Source organism: Ascaphus truei, chromosome 3 (assembly GCF_040206685.1).
Source record: "Ascaphus truei isolate aAscTru1 chromosome 3, aAscTru1.hap1, whole genome shotgun sequence".
Taxonomy (NCBI): domain Eukaryota; kingdom Metazoa; phylum Chordata; class Amphibia; order Anura; family Ascaphidae; genus Ascaphus; species Ascaphus truei.
The window spans coordinates 78,624,620-78,648,158 of NC_134485.1; the positions used below are offsets into that span (position 1 = coordinate 78,624,620).

Genomic DNA, 23,539 nt, shown 5'->3' on the forward strand with positions numbered 1-23,539 from the left:
AGTGTCTGTGTCTGTGCAGGGTCAGTGTCTGTGTCTGTGCCTGTGCAGGGTCAGTGTCTGTGTCTGTGCCTGTGCAGGGTCAGTGTCTGTGTCTGTGCCTGTGCAGGGTCAGTGTCTGTGCCTGTGCAGGGTCAGTGTCTGTGTCTGTGCCTGTGCAGGGTCAGTGTCTGTCTGTGCAGGGTCAGTGTTTGTGTCTGTGCAGGGTCAGTGCCTGTGCAGGGTCAGTGTCTGTGTCTGTGCCTGTGCAGGGTCAGTGTCTGTGCCTGTGCAGGGTCAGTGTCTGTGTCTGTGTCTGTGCCTGTGCAGGGTCAGTGTCTGTGCCTGTGCAGGGTCAGTGTCTGTGTCTGTGCAGGGTCAGTGTCTGTGTCTGTGTCTGTGTCTGTGTCTGTGCCTGTGCAGGGTCAGTGTCTGTGTCTGTGTCTGTGCCTGTGCAGGGTCAGTGTCTGTGCCTGTGCCTGTGCAGGGTCAGTGTCTGTGCCTGTGCCTGTGTCTGTGCCTGTGCCTGTGCCTGTGTCTGTGTCTGTGTCTGTGCCTGTGTCTGTGCCTGTGCAGGGTCAGTGTCTGTGCCTGTGCAGGGTCAGTGTCTGTGCCTGTGCAGGGTCAGTGTCTGTGTCTGTGTCTGTGCCTGTGCCTGTGCAGGGTCAGTGTCTGTGCCTGTGCCTGTGCCTGTGCAGGGTCAGTGTCTGTGTCTGTGTCTGTGCCTGTGCAGGGTCAGTGTCTGTGCCTGTGCAGGGTCAGTGTCTGTGTCTGTGCCTGTGCAGGGTCAGTGTCTGTGCCTGTGCAGGGTCAGTGTCTGTGTCTGTGCCTGTGCAGGGTCAGTGTCTGTGTCTGTGTCTGTGCCTGTGCAGGGTCAGTGTCTGTGTCTGTGTCTGTGTCTGTGCAGGGTCTGTGTCTGTGTCTGTGTCTGTGCAGGGTCAGTGTCTGTGTCTGTGCCTGTGCAGGGTCAGTGTCTGTGCCTGTGCAGGGTCAGTGTCTGTGCCTGTGCAGGGTCAGTGTCTGTGCCTGTGCAGGGTCAGTGTCTGTGCCTGTGCAGGGTCTGGGTCTGGGTCTGTGTCTGTGTCTGTGTCTGTGTCTGTGTCTGTGTCTGTGTCTGTGTCTGTGTCTGTGTCTGTGTCTGTGTCTGTGTCTGTGTCTGTGCCTGTGCCTGTGCCTGTGCCTGTGCCTGTGCCTGTGTCTGTGTCTGTGCCTGTGCAGGGTCAGTGTCTGTGCCTGTGCAGGGTCAGTGTTTGTGCCTGTGCAGGGTCAGTGCCTGTGCAGGGTCAGTGTCTGTGCCTGTGCAGGGTCAGTGTCTGTGCCTGTGCAGGGTCAGTGTCTGTGCCTGTGCAGGGTCTGGGTCTGGGTCTGTGTCTGTGTCTGTGTCTGTGTCTGTGTCTGTGTCTGTGTCTGTGTCTGTGTCTGTGCCTGTGTCTGTGCCTGTGCCTGTGCAGGGTCAGTGTCTGTGCCTGTGCAGGGTCAGTGTTTGTGCCTGTGCAGGGTCAGTGCCTGTGCAGGGTCAGTGTCTGTGCCTGTGCAGGGTCAGTGTCTGTGCCTGTGCAGGGTCTGGGTCTGTGTCTGTGTCTGTGCCTGTGCCTGTGCCTGTGCCTGTGCCTGTGCCTGTGCCTGTGTCTGTGTCTGTGCCTGTGCAGGGTCAGTGTCTGTGCCTGTGCAGGGTCAGTGTTTGTGCCTGTGCAGGGTCAGTGCCTGTGCAGGGTCAGTGCCTGTGCAGGGTCAGTGCCTGTGCAGGGTCAGTGCCTGTGCAGGTCAGTGCCTGTGCAGGTCAGTGCCTGTGCAGGTCAGTGCCTGTGCAGGTCAGTGCCTGTGCAGGTCAGTGCCTGTGCAGGTCAGTGCCTGTGCAGGTCAGTGTCTGTGCAGGTCAGTGTCTGTGCAGGTCAGTGTCTGTGCAGGTCAGTGTCTGTGCAGGTCAGTGTCTGTGCAGGTCAGTGTCTGTGCAGGTCAGTGTCTGTGCAGGTCAGTGTCTGTGCAGGTCAGTGTCTGTGCAGGTCAGTGTCTGTGCCTGTGCAGGTCAGTGTCTGTGCCTGTGCAGGTCAGTGCCTGTGCAGGTCAGTGTCTGTGCCTGTGCAGGTCAGTGTCTGTGCCTGTGCAGGTCAGTGTCTGTGCCTGTGCAGGTCAGTATCTGTGCCTGTGCAGGTCAGTGTCTGTGCCTGTGCAGGTCAGTGTCTGTGCCTGTGCAGGTCAGTGCCTGTGCAGGTCAGTGTCTGTGCAGGTCAGTGTCTGTGCCTGTGCAGGTCAGTGCCTGTGCAGGTCAGTGCCAGTGCCGGTCAGTGCCAGTGCTGGTCAGTGCCAGTGCCTATGCCGGTCAGTGCCAGTGCCAGTCAGTGCCTGTGCCGATCAGTGCCAGTGCCGGTTAGTGCCTGTGCCTGTGCCTGTGCCGATCAGTGCCAGTGCCGATCAGTGCCTGTGCCGGTCAGTGCCTGTGCCGGTCAGTGCCAGTGCCGGTCAGTGCCTGTGCCGGTCAGTGCCTGTGCCGGTCAGTGCCAGTGCCGGTCGGTGCCAGTGCCGGTCGGTGCCAGTGCCGGTCGGTGCCAGTGCCGGTCAGTGCCTGTGCCGGTCAGTGCCTGTGCCGGTCAGTGCCTGTGCCGGTCAGTGCCTGTGCCGGTCAGTGCCTGTGCAGGTCAGTGCCTGTGCAGGAAGTGCCTGTGCAGGTCAGTGTCTGTGCCTGTGCAGGTCAGTGTCTGTGCCTGTGCCTGTCAGTGTCTGTGCCTGTCAGTGTCTGTGCCTGTGCAGGTCAGTGTCTGTGCCTGTGCAGGTCAGTGTCTGTGCCTGTGCAGGTCAGTGTCTGTGCAGGTCAGTGTCTGTGCCTGTGCCGGTCAGTGCCTGTGCCAGTGCCGGTCAGTGCCAGTGCCGGTCAGTGCCAGTGCCGATCAGTGCCTGTGCCGGTCAGTGCCAGTGCCGGTCAGTGCCAGTGCCGGTCAGTGCCTGTGCCGGTCAGTGCCAGTGCCTGTGCCGGTCAGTGCCAGTGCCTGTGCAGGTCAGTGCCTGTGCCGGTCAGTGCCTGTGCAGGTCAGTGCCAGTGCCTGTGCCGGTCAGTGCCTGTGCCGGTCAGTGTCTGTGCAGGTCAGTGTCTGTGCAGGTCAGTGTCTGTGCAGGTCAGTGTCTGTGCAGGTCAGTGTCTGTGCAGGTCAGTGTCTGTGCAGGTCAGTGTCTGTGCCTGTGCAGGTCAGTGTCTGTGCCTGTGCAGGTCAGTGTCTGTGCCTGTGCAGGTCAGTGCCTGTGCAGGTCAGTGTCTGTGCCTGTGCAGGTCAGTGTCTGTGCCTGTGCAGGTCAGTGCCTGTGCAGGTCAATGTCTGTGCCTGTGCAGGTCAGTGTCTGTGCCTGTGCAGGTCAGTGTCTGTGCCTGTGCAGGTCAGTGTCTGTGCCTGTGCAGGTCAGTGTCTGTGCCTGTGCAGGTCAGTGTCTGTGCCTGTGCAGGTCAGTGCCTGTGCCTGTGCAGGTCAGTGCCAGTGCCGGTCAGTGCCAGTGCTGGTCAGTGCCAGTGCCTATGCCGGTCAGTGCCAGTGCCAGTGCCGGTCAGTGCCTGTGCCGATCAGTGCCAGTGCCGGTCAGTGCCTGTGCCTGTGCCGATCAGTGCCAGTGCCGGTCAGTGCCAGTGCCGGTCAGTGCCAGTGCCTGTGCCGGTCAGTGCCTGTGCCGGTTTCGGTCAGTGCCAGTGCCAGTGCCGGTCAGTGCCAGTGCCGGTCAGTGCCAGTGCCGGTCAGTGCCAGTGCCGGTCAGTGCCTGTGCCGGTCAGTGCCTGTGCCGGTCAGTGCCTGTGCCGGTCAGTGCCTGTGCCGGTCAGTGCCTGTGCCGGTCAGTGCCTGTGCCGGTCAGTGCCTGTGCCTGTGCAGGTCAGTGCCTGTGCCTGTGCAGGTCAGTGTCTGTGCCTGTGCAGGTCAGTGTCTGTGCCTGTGCAGGTCAGTGTCTGTGCAGGTCAGTGTCTGTGCCTGTGCAGGTCAGTGCCTGTGCCTGTGCAGGTCAGTGCCTGTGCCAGTGCCGGTCAGTGCCTGTGCCAGTGCCGGTCAGTGCCAGTGCCAGTGCCGGTCAGTGCCGATCAGTGCCTGTGCCGGTCAGTGCCAGTGCCGGTCAGTGCCTGTGCCTGTGCCGGTCAGTGCCAGTGCCTGTGCCGGTCAGTGCCAGTGCCTGTGCCGGTCAGTGCCAGTGCCTGTGCCGGTCAGTGCCTGTGCAGGTCAGTGCCAGTGCCTGTGCCGGTCAGTGCCAGTGCCTGTGCCTGTGCCGGTCAGTGCCTGTGCCGGTCAGTGCCTGTGCCAGTGCCGGTCAGTGCCAGTGCCTGTGCCGGTCAGTGCCTGTGCAGGTCAGTGCCTGTGTGCAGGTCAGTGCCTGTGTGCAGGTCAGTGCCTGTGTGCAGGTCAGTGCCTGTGTGCAGGTCAGTGCCTGTGCAGGTCAGTGGGTTGGGGTTGGGTGGGGGTGTGATATGATGATGATGATCTGTGGGGGGGGGGGGGTAGAGCAGATATGATGAGGATAATGATGAGGGGTTCTGGGGGAAATATGATGATGATGATGATGATGATGATGATGATGATTTTACCCGTGCGGCCCAAATCAGTTTTCTTTGGAGCAGTTCGGCCCTTCTCACTTTACAAGTTGTGCAGGCCTGCCATAACCTTACCCTCTTCTTATCAGTGAGCCAATAAAGATAAGGTAGGGAAGGAGTTTTCCCTGTGCAAACTCTTGTTGAACACACAGCGACATGCCACAAAAAGGGAATATTGACCCCCCTCAGGTCACAGCTCCCATGTTTGCAAACCAACATAAAAAAAATTATTTAAAAAAAAGTCAATCAAATGTAACCCCTTACACATGCGATTGCTATTTGCACAGTCTGGACCTAGAAGGGGCCTGTCCCTATACACAAAATCGGGTCTGAGTGGATGTCCTGATATTACTCAAACAAAGCGAATGTAAATGTATATTCGATTTGGAACACGGTCTAAAATGTTTTAATGAACAACTGCTTTATTAAGGAAACAAATCAGATGTAAAGAAGAATTTGATTTATCCCTATAACCGGAGAGAGTCCAGGCAATACTTTTACATAGAACTGTAAACATCTCCAATTAGATTCTATTTCCTAAAATCATATTGAGAACAGAGAAAAACCAACATTTTCTCAAAGCAATTTCCGCCTTTCCAAATGCTCTTTTGTGCAAAACGTGCAACATGGAAATAACGATTAAATAAATTATTCTGCATTAAAGTTTTCAGTTGCCAAAAATCTATTCTGTTGGCGAGGATAATGTTTCATTGCTAGATAGTATATTAAAAAGATGCACTACAGTGGCATGCAGCCCTTGGAAGAGATTCCCCTAATACCTTAAGGAATACAGACAACCAGCAGGTGAATTTATTGGATGGCTGACACAAATACAAAATACTGTACCTGGGCTTCCAACTGGTTGGCAAAGAAGGGAGGATTACACATACAAAAATCGTAAATGATCTCAGATTCTTCTTTTAACGCATCCATCAGGAGTGTTTTCTGGGGTACTTTAACCACTAGGAGGGACAAAAAAATAAAAATATACATTAGTCGTCATTGACTTATTAATGTTAGTAAAACCTTAAACACTTTACAGTGATACTTAACTTTCCGTATTATAATTTAGCAGTACATAGAGATACACGTGTTTTTTTCCCCCTTCATATTCTGGGATAGAAGACAATTAGTGCAGTTTCCACACCATGGAAACAACCCGTCTGCGGAGTAATTGCATTCATTAGCCTCAAAAACATAATTTTGCAGGAAGTAAACTACTAAAAGCAAAGCCTAATATTTCATTTAAAATAAATATATTTTCCAGACCCGAGCAGGCTTGTTGATGCACTCAACTGACGGACAAAATGACAGCGTATTCAGATTTCTCTTTAGCAGACCTCAAAAAAAAACTGCTGGTAAATAAAAAAAAAAAATCTAATACCGATATAGTCAAAAATTATTCTAACCATTTCTCTAAGTGCATTAGTTAAAATCCATATTCTGACAATATTAGTACGAAATAGCACATCTTCCCCATCTGGTTCATCCAATGTTACTGTAAGCTTCAATTTTGAATCTAAAACCAACATAACAAGAATATGATGGTTCCAAATTGTGATTTGTCGTGTAATCCCAAGGGACTCTTCAAACTGAACTGATGAGGTGGAAACCTGTTCTTGCCTGATATGTACAAAAATGAACAGTGACAAATGTGACTTCCATTGTGGTGCTCAGAGACCATCGCTAAACCATATGATGTGTGGTCCCCGCTGCTTTGTTGCCTTTGAAATCCCATGTGAATGGGATGGCAGGCAGTCCTCTCTCAGGGCAAACACTGAGGGCTTGCAGACACATCTGCATCACATATTAGGAAGGAGTAACACCAAGCCAAGAATACAGAAATCACTGCTGGCGTTCCTAGTATTTCAAACTAAAACTCCAAACGTACAATAAGAAGATACTGCCAAAGTAACTGAGACGCCTGTAAATAATTAGATATACAGGGATTTATATGCATCTGTAGCTATAATTATATGATACCTGAGGCTACTTAATATGTACTGGTACAAAAAATAAAAGTCTATGAAGCTCAAAAGGGTAGACACAAAGACCTCAAATTAGGGATAGATTGGAGGAAAGAAAATAAACAGAAAAGAGGAGACAAAATATAATGTAGTATATTAATTCAACAAGCTCCACTCACATAGTTGAAATAACTGTGTAGCATATACTTCGTATCCACCTGATCTTCAGGTATCCAACCCTGTCAGGTACATGTTGGTCTGCACTGAACCTCCAGTCCACACGCATGGGTTCCTGGCCTCACGGCTAAAAGCAGTCTGGGCATCTAAACGACATTACTTATAAGCTCCCAGCCGGGTACTTAAGAACACCCCCGGGTACGCAACATCCAAAAATCAGTGGGGGAATAACAGGTCTTGCTTGGGGTATGCGAGCATCCTCTGCTTATGGCCCAAACGAGTTTTGCTAAAATGTCTTCCTCAGCGGGAACTGCAGTCTCCCACCCACACTACGTCATTATATACTCGTCTTTTACATTCTACTGGATATAGATCCAATGTTGGTCTTTCTCCTAATAGAGGTAAATGAGAATTTTAATCCTAATAGAGATATATTAGTATTTTATTTGGTAGTGTTAGGACCTGTGAACTGGGTCTGCCTTGTCGTGGCTCACAGGCTTCCAATGCTTTGGCCAAAGGGTTCAACTAAATGACCCTTTTTCAAGAGAATATATAAACTATTTAACTGTGTATTTTTGTCATATTGGATGTAGCATTGGGCTTCTCTGTTGCTTGGCGATAGCAAGTAAACAGGACGACAAAGGAGCAACATAGCAAGTCCGACTGGGTCCGATACATAGAAACATCAGACACAAAAACATCAAACACAAAGAGGCAGCAAGCTTGTCTACAGCAAACCACAACAAACAGGCTTGGGGGAACAGGAAGGGGAGGTTTATATCGGGCTGGCTGCTGATGGACAGAAGCCAGTGATGAGGTAATCAGAAGCCTTTAGAAAGTTCTCTGCAGAGAACAGCAACTCCGAACAGCAGTCCCTGTGGCAGACGAGCAGAACTCCAGGCTGGTACCGTGAGAGACCCACCAAGGACATCCGACACAAGGTCATGTCATTTGACATCACCATCCCTTCCCTTGTAGTGCCACCAAAATCTTATTAGCCTCAGGTACAGCAGTGCACAACATACAAAAAACAAAAACCTGTTGGAGTGTCATGATGGAAATTATGTTGGTAGTGGAGGGTACAGGACTGCTTTTAGAATGCTGCTTATACCAGCAGCAGCAGCATCATCATCTAGCTGTATCTCAAGTCCAGAAGCACACTCTAGGCCTTTATATCAGGGCAGCAAATCTCACCGGTTTCTTCAAGCGCAAGTCAAAAGTCAATAGTTTTTTTATTTTTTTAAATATACGAGGGAGAGAACAGGGGTGCTGCCACGTGTTTATGCTTTGTCCTTGTGAAGTGAGGAAAAGCCAAGACTCATCTGGAAAGATGGCTGCACTCCTGGTAGTCAATCAGGTGATTTAGAGGGTGGGTGCTGGTGGTTCAGGACACCATGATAAATATATTTAGTAATAGCATTTTTGAGGATGATGGAGGAGTAGGATGATGATGAGATGAGGCTGTATGGGCTGTGTTAGCAGCACAACTGGATATTAGCAGTGGGCAGCAAAGACACGGTAGAAACGAGCACTCTGGCATTAAACAAACACGTGGAACAATTTGATCTCGATCAACACATCGAACCCATGTCCAAAGATTTTGATAGAGTGAGCACATACCATTGCACATTATAGGGCCCTTTTGTTGAATAGCAAATTTGCCGAAATGGTTGGAGTTGATATGTTGCTGTTTCGTTTTGTAGACGGAGAAGGCATTTGGGAGCTAATAAAATATGTGGGGGCATACTGGAAAATACCCTGCAGGGCCAATAGCTAAGCTAGCAATAGCTAAGGCTATGCCCCACCTCTACCAAGAGGTTGTTTAAATAGTGGGCCAGGCTCTTGAACGTTCACACACGTGAACCAGTACACATTGTGAAGGGTCTACAGGACTATAAGTGCTCACTGGGTGTAATTTCCTCCCTCATCAAAGCGGAGTGGGCATCGGTGGCGGTAGTTATGTGGAGAGTAATGGAATCGGCACATATATGGCATGCTACCATACGCAGGCAAGGTTTTCATAAGAGCCATAAACCGTCTGATATTCATTTTAGATAAACCCCTCATATCACAGTCTGATATTCATTTTAGGTAAACCCCTCACTTGCAAACCAGCAATATTAACAAAGGTTTGTCAGGCATGCAGCCTGACTGCTGGAAACTCCCCTGCTCAAAAGACAGGCAGCTAATTAAGACAGGGGGCTAGCACCTGTAGCCAATCGCAGGAGCAATATATTCAGGCTTCTGAGAACACACAGAGGCTCATTCTGGTCTCAGCCAGGGAGGAGACAGGAGCCCAGTGGTTATGTTACTATGTAGAAACCCTTGTATGTCTGTCTGTTAAATATGCAAACCTTGTGTTAAGAAGTGTGTCCACAGTCAATTAAGAGGTATTGAGGGACTGGACAATAAAATACTTGACACCATGCTTGCATACGGACTAATTATTAAACAAACTAGGGAAAGTTTGTTACAGGTTATTAAGCAGATTCTCAGATGGTCCTGAAGGTTGGGCAACAGGCAGGCAATAATGGGACCAACCTGGTGACATTTCATCAGGGAAACACAATTCATCATCCCTGCTTTTGCCAATGAATTCAACTTGATTGTTAACCATTTCTTAGAGCAGTGAATATCAGTATCTAGAAAAATCTGTACCAACTTCAGCCACTCCACAGCTTGCAATGTCCTCTGTCGTGTGTAGGAGTCTAAAACTGCCACATGCTCAAAAACAGAGGTACCAACTTGGTGGAACTCAACAATGTACATGCCAGAGCACCTCCATGAGCAGGCAAAGCATTGAATTACCACATCATGGCGAAATCCAAGCTCGTAGAGGGGGCATACTTGTACACCAACCAGTGCTATCTGGTGGGTGAGCAGTGTGGGTTACCGAGACTGTTTGAGCAGGTCACAGCTCTGGCTAGTAGTGACTTAAGTGGCATCAACAAAGTCATCTCGCTTATATTCCTACTAGATAGGATCCTCACATGCAGCATGAGTGTGAGGCCAATGATAATGCCGAATTGGTGAAGCCGGTGAATACCATTCTCGACAGCCTGTGAAATGATCCCTGTGTCATATCCATTAAAATCAAGGCGAAATATCTTCTTGATAGGCTTTTGTGCCTAGGGGAAAGCAGGCGACGCAGCACAACACAGATCAAAACTTGTTTCTACAGTGCAAGCACCAATGGAAGAGGAAAGGAGAGGGCGGGGGAGGGCAGTGAAGGACTATCGTCATACTCATCACAATTAAAGATTAAAAATCCAGAGCCATCACTTGAGGGAGAGGCGGATGGGAGAAGTAGTAAGCACAGGGCTATGCCTCCTTCAAAAGCAAGCGTAATCATAAGGAAAGGGTGTAATGGTGGTGTAGTGTTACTAGTAGTAGTAGCCAACATAGTTCTCGCTCTGTGACATGTGGTCACATTATGGTACGGTGCATGTAAGCCAGCATACAGAAGAGGGGAGTGAGGGCAGCCAACTTGGAGGCATACAAAAATGACAACTGCTTTCTCCCAATTCTGACCCCCAAAATGCTGGGTGGAACTGGGTAGAAAAAGTATTGTGGCCCGAGCTGGCATGCATGGCATCAGAATGTCTCAGCAGTCCACTCATCAGCAAGCTATCTGAACGAGTGTTCAGCACAGTTGAGTCTATTATAACACATTGCTTCTACAATCGGACTAAAATAGTGCAGAAAGGCTTAAGTTGATTCAAATGAATTAAACATCTTATATATGGTCTCCATATCATCACCTTCTAGGGGAGGAAGATAAAATTAGATTGTTGAATTATTGATGGAATTATTTGGTCACAAATAAAAAACGAAATTATACTTATCGATTTACTAGAATTCAATTTTTTCTAGTCCCTCTATGCCAGTACAAACTAATAGGGATTAAACCCAACGCAGTTGGAGGTAGGACAAAAACTTTAAAGCAATCAGGTTCCATCAGCCCTATAAAAGCTCCATGCTCACCTCCCCACAGCAGTTATTCGTCTAGCAGAATAATAGAAAAAATTAATTAAAAAAAGACCGCGTAACAGAAACAAACATTTTTCAAGGGAGGAAACCTTGTACTGGCATGGAGGGGCAAGAAGAAATGTAATTTTTGTAAACCGGCAAGTATAATTCCACTTCCACTCTACGTCCCACCTCTGCCAGTACACACAAGTGGGGATATACCAAAGCAATTCTCAAAGCAGTTCAATTATCAGAGAGCAAAATAAAACAAAATCGCAGTAGTAGAGCGTGCAAACCTTTTTGCCCCAAAAGGTGGCAGAGAAGATAAGCTTCGGCATAACAGAGCAAATCCGCTTCTGTCCAAATATAGCAGCACCAGATTATGAACAATAGAGCGCCCAAGCTCTGAGGATGCAGAGCGCGCACACAGAGAAGGCAGCCGCTCTGGTTAGGTAGCAGGCATTCAGGGCTCATAGTCTAGCTCACTTGCAGGAAGAGGCCCAATAATCAGAGAATGTCAATTAGCCTGAAAAGGAGAGTCTCATGTAAAAAAAGGCAGCCACAGCCAAGGTCTGAAAACAAATAACCAAACACTTACCTGCTTCTGAAGTACACATAACGTCATATAGGAATCATACAGCTCTGGAGGGGCCGCAGTTCTATTTATATTCACTAGCATGAGGACTCGCTACAGAGACTGACAGCTCATAGAAGGTCTATTCTGCATTTTAGAATCAAAAGCTACAGCAGCGCAGCCTCTTTCCATAACCGTGGCCTCTACACTCGGAACGGAGTAGCATCAAACGACCGAAACAAATACTTCCGACTGCAAAGATCCTCTTCAGGTAAGCAGGAGGACATAGCTGGCTGCCGAATACCACAATGCAGGGGACATCATTTTAGCACAATGGCTAGGACCACGGGTAAGCCCACACCGGCTTGTTTCTCATTGGCCAACTTCGCAGGTCATATGGGGACTTCAGGGACAAGAATACAACAAAACCTGTGTGAGGAGAGAACCTACCCCATTGATCTGTAGGACAAAAATAACTGCGGTTAGGAGGAGAGTAGGGGAGTCTTGTAGGGGTTGATGGCGCCTCACTCGTAAGTTTTTGTCCTACCCACAACTGGACAGGGCTTAATCCCCATTCGTTTGCACTCGCATAGGAGGTACAAAGAGATAAATTACAATTTACTGACTGGTGGTGTGTTGACCTGACTATGCAGACACTAGTGCCATTCGGCCCATGGCTTATTAGCCCCATCAGTCAGCAGCCCCTAGTGTACACCACCACTCCATCATTATCAACAGCGTTTGTTGCCAACTTGTCACTGCATTAGTTACATTGTTTTTTTTTTTTTAAAGGGGTCCAAACAAAGCATCACTCACGCTTTTATCCTCATGGACCTTTTCCCCCCAAAAGGATTAGGCACTTTTTTTTTTAAATGATGCCCTGAGGTAAGCTTCAATGGTCTTCGATTCTCAGTCCCTGCCTAGTCAAATATTCTAACGCCCAGTCCATGCTGTGATGTTGCCAATTATGTCAAAAGTGGAGAGGGCACTGGTTGAAGACAACATCCAGTCTGAGCGACCTTAGGCCTGTGGCTCCTCCTAGTTCTCCTAAATGGTGGGGAGGACGACTCTCTGGCTTGTCTAGAGGAAGCATGCTTGTGCTAGCGTTTTCAGGTCTCCCTGTGATGCAGGCACAGGTGCTTATGTAGGCCACTGATACCAAGTTGGGCCCCTTCCTTCCCTCTATGCACAGTTCTCTGGAATGTATATAAAATAAACATCTTACACGGGCTGGAAGTGGTTTCCCATCCATACACTATGTTCTATCTCCCACTCAGCTAACAGACTCAAAACTAAAAAAGGTTCTGCTGTGTGCCAGGCCTAGGGGAAAGAAGTGCTCACCCCACTTCTGCTCTTCCCCCTGTTGCAGACATGGTGGCACTGGAACTACTACTGGTGGTAGCGCCAACAGGGGTAGTGGTGATTTGGGCGTCCCAGGCCCAGCTAACTGTAAACCAGCTACCTGCCTGTCCTCTTTCCCTTATTAATAATAATAATAATAATCAAATGTAAAGCTAAAATAATACAAGCAGAGAAAATATTTGTAAAAAAAAAAAAAAAAAATATACACACACACACACACACACAGCTCAACCCCTTTATAACGCTGTGCTTGGGGTCCAAAGAATCACATCGCGTTATAAGCGGATCACACTAGAAATAATGTACAATTGTATGCATTGTACAATAAAGTATTTAAGATACCAATAATCGTGTTGTAAAGTATTCATAAATATGAAATTGGGAGTCATGCTTGCATCGCGTTATAAGCGGATTTGCGTTATAACGGGGTTGAGCTGTATATATTTATCTGTATAAATTTGAATAAAATACGTTGTATACTACAACACTGAAAAAAATTAAACACTGCCAACTATAAAAATCATCAAACTATAACCAAACAAAAAGTTAACTTAGCTGATTTTCATTTAACTAATTTAATAAACAAAATGTAACTAAATATAAAACTATATCTGTATATAACACTATGTATGTATAACTAACTAGTTAACAACTTTTTATATTTGTACATTTTGAATTTTCTCTCTAACTCACACTTGGTTACCAACATTCAAACGCCAACGCAATAACACTCACTAATACATTATCACTCCAAAGTGTTTCTCTCTCTACTACACCCTCTTGCTTATGGACACACCAAAGCAAATCCAGCAGTAAAAAGATACTGTTTATATACAGTACTTCCCGTTTGGTGAAATTCCACATTCCATTGTCTGGTGAAACTCTGCGCACACGTTAATTCCAAGACTGATCACACTATATTATTAGCATGATGGTTTTGCACAGGTCTACGTACAAATGTGATTAACACGTATAAGCATTTTTTTTTTCTCTCAATACAACTTGGTTTCTGGCATAAATTATCAGTACACGCACTGTTGAACCCGAAGTGGAACAGTTATTACATGTGGGTTTAGTTAATGGTTTATTTATGATGGTCATAAATATTTAAATACGTTAAAATGTAGAAACGATCATTGGATGGTTTGTAATAAGCAGCTGGTCTCCACTGAAGGAGGGGACTACCACTTAACACACAATGCTTCAGCCTGGCAGTGTTGTTTAAGGTCACCGCTATTCTTAAGTACAAACAAAAAGCTCTCCCTTGTACTACTATTCAAATGGCTATATACATTACATAGTATCCCAATGCATTACATATAAAGCACAAGCAATAAAAAAAAAAGTTTAAAAAAAACAAAAAAACACATTTGAAGCGACAGTGGGAATTTAAAAATTAAACAAAAAACTGAAATAATTATGCCTTCAATGCATGTTATCATGTCAGCCATGGATACCTTTTATGAGGTCTGACAATTTATTCTGTTCCACATTTTTGGTGGCATAATTGAAGCAGATGTCATCCACTTCTGTCGCAAGGAAATACCAGCCATTTAAAGTAGCCCCGAGCAATGGATAAATGCAGGATGCTCCTGTACCTATAGACAAACAAAACAATACATATTTATAGATTAGTCTTGTAAAGAAGAGGTCATCTGAATGAATACACTGCACTACTACTTTTAAATAAGGGCGCCCCATGTTTGCTCGAGTAAAAGTACATGGCGTCTAGGCTCGGGTATTCTGCACCAAAACCACCAGCTTTTTTTTTTTTTAAATTGATTCATTTTTATTATTTTCACAAACATTTTCAGGAAGGATACGAAAAGGAAAAAAGGAAGCTGGTAGGGGTAAGGAGATAACATGATAACATTTAAAATGGAACACATTCATAAACTTCAAATTTCTATATAACCAAGAGCCTTTATACAAATGTGAAAATCCTATATTCTGTCCAGAAGGGGAGGGAGGGAAGTCCAACAGGGATCCCAGATGGTCTCTACGCACTGCGTTCTTCTGTCCATGGTTGCACACCAAATGTAAATATACATGGAGTTTTATGGAGCCTGGTTTATCCAAGTGTAGCAGAGCCTGTAAAAATTACAGGAGCTGTGTCTACAACTAACTTTTCTTAGTGTACAGAATACACCCCACAACAACACAATAATAACCTGTGGCTAAGCTGGAAATCATATAGGATTTGGTTTTCAAATAGTAACTTTTTAGAAGGAGTGCCATCCTGGATGCATTTCAATTTTACAGGTCATACATATAATAATATTTAAAAAAAAACTGGTTGAAGAGCCCTGATCTATAAGAATTTTTCTGCTGAACAGGCAATCACACGTATCTTTTGCTCTTCTCTAATTTCTAAATGCAGATATGGCCTATCTTCCACAACTTAAATCCAACCTATTAATTTGACACAGTTGGAGCACGGCAACACCTCAGTTGCAAGAGGAAAATATCCATCCACAGCTTGTTCTCCCCTTATCTTCCTTGTAATTGGGAATCGTGACTTTTCAGACAGGGGATTTGAGTAATTATTTTTTTATTTGTTCCCAAACAGTGAGCATGAGTGTAATGTTACTTTTTTGATTAGCATCATACAGTACAGATATATATTTTTATAAAAAATAACGTTACACACCAAAATGGATTCATACAGATCATTAGAGGCTTTTATAGAGAAGGAATCCTCATTAGACACAATATTACACCATACTAATGTTGGAAGAGAGATTTTCATCTTGGAGACGACAAGTGTGACTGCATTTTGTAGATCTTTTTGATCTGTATGGTGTTCTACACTGTTTTTATTGTGTTTTTTTTGCATAAATAAATGTAATATGTATGTAACATGTAATAAAGCCAATTACCACAAATCTCAGGATAGTATTCATGTCATAATGACAGATTCTTGAAAAAACAAACAAAAAAAATACACAATTTAACAGACATGTTGGGGGAGAGGGGAGAAGGGATTTCAGGCAACACCTAGACTAGTGGGAAAAATAAATAAAGAAGAAGAAGAAACATATATTATTTGGGCATCCAACCACTGCAGATTTGGGGAACCAAAACCACATTGCCCTGAATGACAAGATTTTTTTATTTCAACTATTTTGTGACTTACAACTATTCAAGGTACGTTTAGTGTATAGTTTTCCTTATAGGCATGCACATAACGTTTGTATCCAAATATAGCCTGTGCAAAAAATTAAAAAAAATAAGTAACACTGTAGTTTCATTTCCAACCTGATGTCTTTGACACAGTGGAATCATAATAGTTTCCGCTCGTTTATTCCCCAAATAGGTCTTATGCTTCCAATTTGCCTGGTGCAAGAACTCATGAACACGTGCCCAGTACGTTCATGTCTTGATGGAGGCTTCCATACATTCACCCTTGCCTAGGTTCATTCATTATTCATTGATTCACCTGGGGCAACATCATTTATTGACCAGATAAATGAATGACTGCATTTCCAATGGGATACAAGACTATACATACTAGTGGTACTTGTCTTATTTCTGCCTTCTTGCTATGGCCAAATTTCTATCCCCAGTCTCTTGGACTGGCTATGGTAAGGACACAGTGTTTTTCTCTCAATCAATTATAAATAAACACAAATATTAGCGAGCCCCCAAAAAAACAAATTCCATAATATCATATTTATATACTTAATAGCACAAACTGGAGAGCTACAGGAAAGGGACCTCAACTACAGTATATACAACAGAAACCAGAGAAGCTAAAAAAAAAAACACACCTATGACATTATTATTTTTTAGTTCATCAATATATTTTCTTCCTGTAGGTATGGGTCATTTAGTTGAATATTCTGGCTAAAACATGCTGGGCCAGCCACCACATCATGGTAGCCCCATTTCAGCAGGTTCCTTCACCACCAATGTACTGTGTCCTTTATATTTTCTACACTACATAGAGGATTAAACAAAACAATGATATAGTTAATAGCAAGAGATGCATTAAATATACATTATGCAGTGCCTGAGGAGTTGGTTTTCTGTGGTATATTTAGAGTCAGATGCCAGTCGGTACTATTAAGTATTTAAATATATAATATTATTAAGTTTGGATTTTTGAGTTCACTATGACCATTTGTTTAAATATAAACACAAACTTGTTTCTATGTCTTCAATTATACCAATAAAATTTGGTTTTTTTTTACATACCAACAGCTCCTAGGTGTTCTTTGTCAGGCATATTTATCTGATCATCTACCATGTGTCCGAAACATTTTCCCAATTAGTTTGTATGGGTTAATTTATCAACATTTTAAAAACTCCTTGTGGAACTTGAGATGCATATGGAAACCACAATAGTCCCATAATGGATTAATCATCTTAATAGAATATATACCGTGGGAAAGAAGGGGGAGGGGGTAGGAAAGGTAGGTGAACCTCTGCTCAACTAGAAGGTAAGTATATAATTGTGTGGATAAGGTGCTTAACTGAGAGTTGAATTGACAAATAAACCAAAAGAAAAAAATAACTCGGTTATATGTAGCACTCTATTATCACAAGTGGTAAATGTCAATATTAAAAATAATCATTAATTAAATTTGTATTAAAATAAATGGTGCATGATTTGAGTTAAAAAGTTCATCATGACTCAATTTGTCAGATAGCTGGATAAATACCAGTAGTAGCGGGTCACTACGTTTATATGGACCTCTAATGGTGGTCTCTACGAGTGGCAGTGTCTAGTTGTTGAGTAAGTATAGGTAAGTATTTGTACTCCCCCCTGGCCAGGGAGAGGAGCAAGGTGATATGAAGCTGTGATTCGTGTGTCACATAGAATGCTAATCAATATAGCCTAGGACAGCAGTATATGCTGTAAATTCTAGTTTTCTTCTCAGGCAGGGTAGTGAAGCTTCGCTGCACATGTGAAAGGCAGATCAACTGCAGCTGTTCTGCTTGCCTTGCCCTGTGCAGATATATGTACATGCAATTTGCTGTGTGGTCAGCAACATTGAAAGCCTCGGTAGTCACACTAGGAATGAATAATATCCTGTGATAGCAGCATGTGCAGTTGTACCAACGTAACAGTAGTGGTTGATTACTACCTGCATACCAGCTGTTCACCCTGTTTGAGCGGAGTTACTGAAGGGGGTTAATCCGCTCCTAATCCTCTCGGTAAATGTCGGAGATGAACTAGGAGACTATATCGATGGCGTTATGAGCCATTCCCCTCATAATCGCAGCCATACAATATCCTCAGTTGGTAAAAAGCCCTGGGGCTTTTTAACTTAGTGGCAGTGTCAGTTATACTTATTTCACCAACTGAGGATATTGTATGGCTGCGATTATGAGGGGCCGATCTCCACTAAGTATAATAACAAACAATACTCAATATTAGTTGTTTTTGTGGCAAGACGCAGTTTCTCCATTAACAGCCTATTGCTTTAAATGTTACTAGTAAACAACTGTACATACAATTGCAAATTCACAGTGAAGGAGAAGCAGCCTAGGTGAAGTAGAAGACAGTGTTCTGAGACAGAGTTCTAGTTCTACTTAATCATTATCTCACAGAGCCTAAGATACAAGACTCTAGAACAGGCAAACTTTTCCCCCTGTGCCCCCCGTCTGCACTCCTCCCTCCTTACCAGGTTTGCAACGTCACATGACCCCGCGGCGTCATTTGCTGCCCCGTTGCCATGCCGACACATCGCTGGAGACAAGGTAAGTGGAGTTACAGAGGCCTCACGCGATCACCTACATTTAATTTAAATGCCTTGGGGAAGAGCGCAAGGCCTCTGCAACCGCCGCGCCCCGCCTGAAAAATCTCGTCAACCCCCTTCCCTGGGGTGTGTGCCTCCCAGTTTGCGCACCTCTGCTCTGGAACTCGGAAGCTGCCTGCGACAGGTTTGTACAGATCCTTACAGCACTGAATACACTGGTTGAACTATCCAAAGACAAAATCGTCAAAAAAAACCCAATGAGTCCATTACACTAGTGATTTGGGCAATGCAAACTTGTTCTGATGGAGACAGGAAAGGGGGCGGGAGAGCAGCTGTCTGTAGCACCCCATCACACTGACTTTCGGTTTAATTTCTATCCTTTAAGGAATAGCTGTGGGAAGTAGCAGGCAGGAAGCCAAAACAGAAGATGATGAGAAGGGTGAATAGGATGCCAGATGGAGAATGTGGATGCTTCGGCCATATAAAAAAAAATACAACATTATCATGGGAGATTCCCATCTGGCTACCCTCCAGGAAAAGATGAATGCCCACAAAATCAATAGCCAGGCATATGTATGAATAACGGGTAATACTTAAACCCGGGCGTCCAAACTTCTAAAGAAACAGATGTCCAAGAACGACAAATGTGAACAAATAACATTGATCCAGGAAACATCCACAACAGAAATGGGATTGAGCGAAGCATTGCATAGTTTTTTCATTGCTTGGATCCTCTTAAAAGGTAGGGCCGACTAGTGGGAATATCCAGGCAGGTGCAGTGGTGTGGGAGACCATGATTACTTCTTGTAAAGAATGACTCTTGCATGTAGGGGACATGTCAACAAAAAGTTGGATTAGGGAGAAGAAAAATCAATTGCAATTCCAAGTCTTACAAATTCTGTAATGTACAATGTAATGTACTATTCCTAGCGGGCTGTATACATTTTATTATTATTCTTTTTTTTCCACGAACAAGTTATTATGATTTTTCAATGTTGTTTTTGTGCAGGAGATCCTGGGATCAAAAGTTTTAAAGCAGCAATCCATGCTTTATTTTTTTTAAAATTAAATCCGATACTTGAACGTTTTAAATATTAAATGCACAAGAGGTAACAGTACAGTTCTCCCCAGAGCAGACAAAAAGTAAGCGCAGAAGCCACGAAAAGCATGTTGTGCAATAAAAATAAATAGTGGAGTAGGTAATACGCAGGGGAAAGATAATAACATGATACGCGTTTAACTGATATAGGCTTCTCAGGAAAGGATTGCTGGTACATAAAGCTTCCAACACACCGTTCTCTTCGCCTTCATCATTTTCAGGTTTTATATACAAGTCTCAAAGAGTATTGCATTCGATTTCTTAAGGAAAGAGGGGAACACAGCCATTTAAATCTGATCTAGCTCTACCAGAATTTGAGGGGGTGGTGGGGGGGTGAAGAGAGGAGTTTCACTAAATCAAAATAGAATAAAAACAAAAAGGCTGCACAATGTTTGATCCATGCACAGTCCTCTTAGGATGCGTCCATAGACACTGCAGCCGGGCGGAGGCGCGCGAGGCTGAGGGAAAGCGGGTGCTTTCCCGGGCCTTAGTACACCCACCATCCGGGGGCGTGTCTATGGGCGGGCCAGTGACGTCACGGAGCCAGTTCGCCCTCATTGGGCAAACTACACACGTGACCACCCTATCACGCGAGAAATCAGTTTTGACTGATTTCACGCGCCCCCTCCCGCGCGCACGCATGCTGTATAGACGCGATCACTGCCTTTAGGCAGCCTGATCGCTCAGCGTGCGGCCGCGTCCGAGCGGTCTGCCTCTGTATGGACGCAGCCTTATGTTCATCACATGGAGAAGGAATATATCCCAACATCCCTAATACTGTAATAGCATGAACAGCCCTGCAGCAGATATGAAAGCCAACACGTATTTCACTTAAAATAGGGGTAGGTGGGAGTCATGAGCAGAACTGATTGGGTCCACTTGTGCCCTGGTTGTGTTTTTACTCTTTGGTTTTTATTTTACTTGGCTTTAAAGCCACAGTTCATGCACTTTATTATTATTATTATTTTTGGAAGTAAAACTTCTTTGCGTGCACCTACCACACGAGAAAATTTCCCTGGCAGTAAATGGACTTCATGGTGACGGAAGTGACATCACTGCTGGCAGAAGGAGGCCATCAGCGACGTCAGTGTTGCCAGCTTGCAACAGCTGCAGTCACCGGAGAGGAGGAAGGCAGCGCTGGAAAGGGGGGGTGGGAGGGTGTGCTGGCATCTCGGCAAAGTTTAATGTTCCTGCGGATCAATAGGAAGCCGAACTTGTTGACATCACAACTTCCTATTGGCCCGCAGAGCAGGGGGTAGAAACAACCATTACGTGAACCCTGCTAACCGAGTGCCAACCGGCACAACGGAGGCAAGTATCTCTGGAAGCAGGGGGTCCCCAGAGCGGAAATTAAAGGGGTTCAGCTTTAAAAATAAATAAATTTAAAAAAAGAACAAAAATTGCCAGCTTGGATTACTTCTTTAAGCAGACTTCTCATTCTAGCTAGAATACAGAATGAAACCAAATTTAAAAAAAAACGGAGACATTAACAGTTATTCAAGGTTTTATTTATGGACAAAAACACAGTCCTATTCCACCCCTAGCAAAATCTAGCACGACTTTGGAAGCCAATCAGGTAGAAGCTCGTCTACCATTTCTAAAATTACTTTCAAGATTATTAATATTGGAGGCCATTTTAATACTTTCCTTAACAAACAAAAACAAAATAATTAATTCACAAAGTCTGTTATAAAAAAAACAACACAATCGATTTGTTTAACCCAATGTGTCAAAAGGGTATATTTTAAGCTTCCAATAGAATAGCTATGCTTTTGATCTACCTGAAATTCAACTTGCAGCTCCTGTGAAACCGCTGTACAAATCCTGACCTTGGCCTTATTGCAGCATTAAAAAGCTTCAAACATGAATTAAAGGAAACAAGTTCCCAGCTATTCAAAAATAAAAAATAAATCAATGGTGTTAGAGCTGTTGTTGCCTTGCAAAGCCGATTTCAGGTGTTTTTTTGTACGTTTCGTGTAGTTTTGCTCAGCCCTTCTTAATCCCTTCAATGTTTCGCAGCCCCTCTGACAATACAAGGATATGGGTTAATTCATGGGAATACGAATACCAAGAGCACATGGATAAAACACTGATCACATCTATGCTTTTCACACCGTGGATCAGGGCATACAAATAAAATGAATAATCTCACATATGATTAGCACTGCCTAAAGAAAGAAAGTGATGAACAGCTCTGTGGTTAGCAAAGAGATACAGTATGTAGGAGGATGGTCACTTAATGCATAACCACAGTTACTGACGTGTAATTTCATTCATGTTTTGAAGCCAAATGTTGCTTACTGTTTTAAAGCGATACCCGACACATTCTAGAACAGAACCGTCCGTCAATTACTGTAATGCAAAGCCATGCACAGCAGGCACCTGCAGGACTTAAGTGATTGGCAAAGCCAGACATATTGAATTGACACCTTTTGCTTAGCATGCAGTTGTTGTGTCAGTGTGCTTACACATGCACGGAATCTCCATTGATCATTAAAATACAAAGATTTCATATTTTTTACCCACTTTCAGAAACGACAAATCCATATAATATGAATTACGCGAAAAACAGACAAGACCTTACGGGCATACAGATGAAGCAGACATTATTGCGGGTTAACACACAAAATATCACACTGAAGAAAAAAACATGTCTCCTTAACCATTGCTTTCACTAGCACTGCAGTGAGAACGCATTGCGTTAACGGATACAATTGCTTTTGCTACATCTATACAAGTGAGCAATACTGTATAGAACATTTTCACAATAATTACTTACAATTAATTCTACTGTATTCCTTGGTGTGGTGCATCTGTACATGGAAATGCAGTCACAAAGCCATTGAAACGATCAAATAGTTAAGTATATTCCAGAGCACAACAACGTGAAGTTGAGAAAAAACATTCACATTGAAAACAGGAGGTAAGGACATCCGGTACGACACCAGTGAGCACAGCCGCAGGCGTCCGAGCTCCAGAACAGCCTCGCGTTGCACAGAAAAATCGCACAAAAAAAACCAACCACCGTGATCCACAGTGCAAACCGTGGAGCACCATGGTCAGCTATCTGGGAAGCAAATCGGCTGGGACAACGAAGCAGCAGAGAAGAGTGAGAAGAGGGGAGGAAATAAATAAATAAAAAATAAATAATAATACATTTAAAAAAAAAAAAAATCAAAAAGGGATTCTCCAAAAATGGCCCCTGAGAAAAGTTACATCTCTCTCCCAGGTAAATTCAATAACAAAATAAACTAAACCTTTTTAGTTTAAAAGCAATATAGACAGAGAAGCACAGTCTGGTTTTCTGGGAAAAATTAAGCCCCCTAAGTTAGACAGAGGAGAGCAGTTGATGTTAGATGCTCTTATAACCAGGGCTCGACAAATTGTAAAAAATGTCACTCGTCTGTAAAAGGTAAACCCCTCCCCCTTTCGAGTTGTGCTAACCGTCGGCGGAGTGCGGTGTCTCCCGGCATTCTCTTGCAAGTCCTGTGTCTCCCCCTGCAAATACCATGAAAATGGCTGCGTGGCGTCAAATGACAATGTGACACTACGTGGCATCACGTAGAGACCACCTGAAACCAGAATCCTACAGACCAATCTCTCTTTTGAACCAGGACGTAAAGATACTATCAAAAATATTGGCCAATAGACTTGCTAGAGTCCTACCTATGCAGATCAGACTGCTTTGTAAAGGGTAGAGCCTCAGTTAAAAATATCAGAAAGGTTATAACAGCTATACACTGGACAAAAACTAAAACGCAAAGCAATCAAGATAATATAATAATATCAGCGGATGCCAAAAAAGCTTTCGATAATGTAGGGTGGGAATATCTGATGAATGTTCTGGGAAAAAATTGGTATTACAGGAACATTTCTTGGCACGATCAGAGCAATGTATAAAGAACCCCAAGTAAAAATAATGGCAACAGGCTAACGATCACAAGAGATAGGGCTTTTCAGAGGAACAAGGCAGGGCTGCCCTTTATCCCCCCTGCATTTTAATATTGCGATTGAACCGCTTACTGAATATTTTTTAATTATGACAGAGTTTAGAGGGATCAAGATAGGAGAGAAGAAAACTAAGATAGCCTTATTCGCAGATGATTTATTGTGTGTGTCAAATCCAGAAGAGGCTATAGAAAGAATATGTCAGGT

General features: G+C 44.6%; 1 protein-coding gene across 1 annotated transcript in view; it reads right to left on the reverse strand.

The window, feature by feature from the left end:
* The window catches only part of METTL16 (methyltransferase 16, RNA N6-adenosine), a 121,593-nt gene that overhangs the window by 92,293 nt on the left and 5,761 nt on the right, over window positions 1-23,539 (reverse strand). The window contains exons 4-5 of the mRNA XM_075594368.1: window positions 14,038-14,178; window positions 5,378-5,493 (exon numbers count right to left, since the gene is read on the reverse strand). Coding sequence (XP_075450483.1) covers window positions 5,378-5,493; window positions 14,038-14,178 — 257 coding nt within the window. The remainder of the gene's footprint in view (window positions 1-5,377; window positions 5,494-14,037; window positions 14,179-23,539) is intronic.